This window comes from Magnolia sinica, chromosome 10 (genome assembly GCF_029962835.1).
Source record: "Magnolia sinica isolate HGM2019 chromosome 10, MsV1, whole genome shotgun sequence".
Classification (NCBI taxonomy): domain Eukaryota; kingdom Viridiplantae; phylum Streptophyta; class Magnoliopsida; order Magnoliales; family Magnoliaceae; genus Magnolia; species Magnolia sinica.
The window spans coordinates 73,202,873-73,208,122 of NC_080582.1; the positions used below are offsets into that span (position 1 = coordinate 73,202,873).

Sequence of the window (5,250 nt, forward strand, 5' to 3'; positions counted from 1 at the left end):
CTTTAAACTGTTCGTATAACTCAAGCTATATAGCTGTTGTTTTCACGTCAGTAAATTCTGTGGGTCTGATTATATCCAAACCGTTCATCCATCTAGCAAGCTTGTCTCAAAGCTTGAGACGAAAAATTAGACAGATTAACCATCAAGTGGGTCTATCATTGAAACCCTTTTTGGGGTCACAAAAGTTTTGGACCAATATGAAATTTGTTTTTCCCCTTCATTTAGGTCTTTGTGATCTTATGAACAGATTGGATGGAAAGTTAACGTTATATGGGTACTACAAATTGTTTAATGTGAAAATCATTATCTCCGCTGCTATTTGTGGTGTGGTCCAGATGATCACTGGATATGATTCATTTTTTGAATAATGCTCTAAAATGACATCTAAAAATATATGAACCGTGTGGATACAATAAATACATTGCTGTGGGGCCATGTAACTTTGATCTCATTTAAACCGTTCGTAAAACTCGGAGCGTCAGTGCTCGTCTTCGCACGGCGCGTAATTACAGCGGCTATATAGGTCGTGTGTGGTACACCAGCCAATCCGCTTCCGCATAACTCACGTCTGTGGTTTGTGGTACGCTAGCCAATCCGCTTCCATGAATGCATGTGCATATGTGAAGCCCATCTAATGACTGGATGGTACTGATTTCAGATCAGGTGCTAATCATGTCGCGGTCCACCGTTTATAAGGATTAGACATTCTAAGATTGTGACATGTTGCCGGTAACGAAAAACAGGGGCTGGATCATCACATACATCATTGGGAATGATCGCATATGTGCTTTCATCCACACGCCCCGTCTGGTCATCGGGTCGCGGATTGGGTAAGTCACGGGTAATAGCATAAGAGGTGAGTCCTTGACGGCGGGCCCAACTCGATCTATGTATTGTATATCCACGCTGTCCATCCGTTTGCAAAGATCATTTTACGTATGTTCTAAAAAAATATGAAGCAGATCCAAGTTCCAGTGGACCACACTGCAGGAAACAGGGGTGAGTCCTAAGAAGTTTTTAATGGTGGCCGTTCAATGATCACGGTTTCCTGCAGCGGGTCTGAAGACCATAGACTAAAATGATCTGGAAAACCGGATGGACGGAACGGATATATAACCTATACATCTAGGTGGGCCCCACATTCAGGGACTCACCTAACCTATACATCTAGGTGGGGCCACACCGGACGAGGGATGGGATGGATTTTAAGGTAATGATGGTGTCAGTGGTTTTTTAATGATCCATGGGATTACTATATCCCGGGATAAGTTCACGTAAGCCTGTTTGGCACGCCTCCTTATACCTTCCAATCCATCCAACCAAACAGTCGCCAGTATAATTGAGTAAGATTAATTTTAAGGTAATGATGGTAATGTTTATAAGTTGGTTTAATATCCATGAGTTTGCTATATCGGCAATTTTATCGGGTCTATTTGATTGGTTTAGTATATTATAGGGTTTTACCATCCCATTCCTCTTAAGCCCTCTTAATTCACTTGGTCAAAAAGGCCCTTATCACGAGCAGCTCAATTGGATGGACCAAGTGAATACAAGACAAACATCACGGAGGCCCCATAGAATTTAGAGGTACAAGGATTCTTCTTACCCATCGCCCTACTTGCGAAAGCGAATTGGCTAGTGTACCACACACCAACTATACTTCACCTTTTTAAGTTCTGTGGGTCTCATCATGAAGTATGTGTTATATCCAAACAGTCCATCCATTTGGTGAGCTAGTTTGAAGGCTTGAGACGAAAAATAATACAGATCTAAAGATCAATTGGACCATATTGCAAAAAATAGTTGGTGATTGAACGTCTACCATTAAAACCTTTTTGGGATCACAGAAGTTTCAGATCCATATGAAATTTGTTTTTCCTCTTCAGCTATGTATTTATAACCTTATTAACATATTGGATAGAAAATATACATTATGGTGGGCCCTATGAATTTTTAACTGTGAAAATCATTATACTCGCTGTTATTTTTGGTGTGGCCGATTTGAGCTTTGGATATGATTTATTTTTTTCTAATACTCTAAAATTATTTATAAAAATGGATAAACATGGTAGAAATAATAAATAAATAATTGTGGAGGCCACTCATCACCCCACTTGCACGGTTTGGATTCCACATGCAAATCTTGAGTCTGCCCCGCGCATCTCAACGTATAAGAATTATGTAAGCACAAACGTACGCGATAAATTCTTAGGAGGTGACTATGTGCGTCCCCGGCCGCACCCAACACGGTACGGTCCTGAATTTGGGGCCCACTTTGATGTATGTATTATATGTCCACTGCGTCTATCCGTTTCTACATTTATTTTACATTTATTTTAGAGTATGAACCCAAAAATGAATCAGATCAAAACTTCATTGGACAACACTACATAAAAAAGTGGTGAATGAACGCTCTCCATTAAAACTTCCTATGGCACACGGTAATTTTTATTTTTTATAAAAAAATATTGATAAGTTCAAAAATATCTGAATAAATGAAATAAAATATCATCTTGATCAAAAGCTTTTGTGGCCCATAAAAAGTCATTAATGGTCACTCCCCATTATTTCCTTTCTAATGGTCCAGATTAGATTCAGACCTGCTTCATTTTATTTATTTATTTTAAATTAAGCCTTTAAATGATCTAGTAAAATGTTTAGACTGCGTGGATATTTAATAAATACATCAAGATCGGCCTCACATACAAAGCTGCACCGTTGCTGGGTCCATCCGTCGCCGCACCTAATCCGCTCCCTAATTTTCTCCAAAGAAATAGCAATAGCGTCAAGATCTCGACGCCTTTTTTCCTTCCGTTTGACGCTTCTTGACAGCAACCCTTTCGGAGAAAAAACCGAATAAAATCCCATCCCACGCGCCCACAGGCGCAGAACACCTACCTCTGGAACTCTGGAGAGAGGGGAAGAACCACTCCAAACCCCTTATCCACGTGTGACTCCTTCATTGGTCTATATCTCCATTTCTTTAAATCGCGATATTTCTATGTGCCTGCCGCTCTCTCCACCCCCAAAACCAGGTGCTCCAATCGCATCACGACAGTCAATCCCAGCCGTTCCTTCCCACTCTCACTCTTCGTTTTCTCTCCTCCAAACCCAAACCACATCTCCGCAAGAATCTCCCATTTTCTGTAGTAATCCCACTCTCATCTGAACTTCTCACTCCAGATTCCAGATGGAGGATCCAAACGCTCAAAATTCGAGAAATCTTATATTTGGAAAGTACGAGATGGGCCGGCTTCTAGGGCAGGGCACGTTCGCGAAGGTGTATTACGGAAAACATCTCAGATCGGGCGAGAGCGTGGCGATCAAGGTCATCAACAAAGATCAGGTGAAGAAAGAGGGCTTGATCGAGCAGATCAAGCGCGAAATCTCTGTGATGAGGATGGTCCGGCATCCCAACGTTGTAGGATTGAAGGAGGTGATGGCTACCAAAACGAAGATCTTCTTCGTGATGGAGTACGTCCGCGGCGGTGAGCTGTTCGCCAAGGTCGCTAGAGGGAAGCTGAAGGAAGACGTGGCCCGGAAGTACTTCCAGCAGTTGATCTCAGCCATTGATTTTTGTCACAGCCGCGGGGTCTCGCATCGGGACCTGAAGCCTGAGAACCTGCTGCTGGATGAGAACGAGGATCTGAAGATCTCGGATTTTGGCCTCTCCGCCCTGCCGGAGCAGCTTCGCAACGACGGACTACTGCACACGCAGTGCGGGACACCGGCTTACGTGGCCCCGGAGGTGCTGAGAAAGAAGGGCTATGACGGGGCGAAGGCGGATCTATGGTCCTGCGGAGTGATTCTATACGTGCTCCTCGCCGGATTCCTCCCTTTCCAAGAGGAAAACGTCATGAAGATGTACCGGAGAGTTTTCAAGGCGGAGTTCGAATTTCCGCCGTGGATCTCGTCTGACGCCCGGCGACTGATCTCAAAGCTCCTCGTCGCTGATCCGGAGAAGCGGATCACGATCGCTGCGATAATGCAAGTTCCCTGGTTCAAGAAGGGGTTCTGCCGGCCGCGGGCGTTCTCGATTGCTGAACCGACGGATAGATTTGAAGAGGAGGAGTCACCGAAGGGCGAATTGACTGGCCCGGCCCAATCTGTGTCGGTCCCGCCTTTTTACAATGCGTTCGAGCTGATATCGTCAATGTCGTCAGGGTTCGATCTCTCGAATCTCTTCGAGAACAAGAAGAAAGCGGGGTCCATCTTCACGTCGAGGTGCTCGGCGGCGGCGATCATGGCTCGCTTGGAAGGCGTGGCGAAGGGGCTGAGCTTTCGGGTGATGAAGCTGAAGGAATTCAAGGTGCGTATGCAGGGGGCCGTCGAAGGGCGGAAGGGGCAGCTCGCAGTGACGGCGGAGGTGTTCGAGGTGGCGCCGGAGGTGGCCGTTGTTGAATTCTCGAAATCGGCCGGCGATACGCTGGAATACGTGAAATTCTGCGAGGAGGACGTGCGGCCCGCATTGAAGGATATCGTGTGGACATGGCAGGGGGATAACTGTAATAACGGCAATGGCAATGGTGACAGTGATGAGTTTGTTCATGGCTGTAATTGAGCGTCTCTGAGGTGTGGGCCCCACTTGATCTGGACCGTGTGATCTTCGCCCCCATACCTGATGTTCGTGCCGTGTACGGAGGAGGCGAATCCATTTCCACTTCTACTCTCCGTTTCAAGGCTACTACTGATTTTCATTGTGATTCAGATGGGCAGTGTGAATCTACCGTCCAATTGCCAAATCGCCACTTGTCAGGTATCTAGCCCTCTGTTTGTACATGAATGTAAATATGATCTGCCGTCGCGGGGAGTGGAGTTTGCTGTTTTTCTTTCGTTTTTTGTGCTGTACATGAGCAAGTGATCGGATTAAAAGGGGTTGTGTTTTAAGTTTTGAGAGGGTGCGTTTGGATGTACCCCAGATCGTAATCGGTAATGCACAAGCGGCACTCTATTTTATACAATGCAAAATCTGAGTCTGGGAGATGTATTTTTTTGTCGTAGTTGGCCCATACAATCTTAGCCTTTAATCCGTGGGCCATGCCCAATGTCCACTTTTCACAAGGCCCAAATTGGATGGTCAGGATTGTCTGAAGGGAAAGGGTGCTATGTATTTCTTTCATCCATCATGCAGCCAACCATACAGGAATTTCTATCACCAGAGATGGCGAGTCCTGCAATATTTTCTATGGCAAGGATGGATCCACGTCAGTAGTATGCTGGGCCACGCAAAAGCTCAGTTGAACGGTTTGG

General features: G+C 45.3%; 1 protein-coding gene across 1 annotated transcript; it reads left to right on the top strand.

Annotated features, from left to right (window-relative positions):
• The first annotated feature begins 2,825 nt into the window (after positions 1-2,825).
• Positions 2,826-4,961, top strand: LOC131216982 (CBL-interacting serine/threonine-protein kinase 5-like). Its single transcript, XM_058211638.1, has one exon. It carries the CDS (start codon positions 3,191-3,193, stop codon positions 4,559-4,561), a length of 1,371 nt encoding a protein of 456 aa, XP_058067621.1. The 5' UTR covers positions 2,826-3,190; the 3' UTR covers positions 4,562-4,961.
• The last annotated feature ends 289 nt before the right edge of the window (positions 4,962-5,250 follow it).

Coding starts and splice junctions, on each gene's coding strand:
- LOC131216982 (XM_058211638.1), top strand. CDS start 3,191: ATGGAGGATCCAAACGCTCAAAATTCGAGAAATCTTATATTTGGAAAG.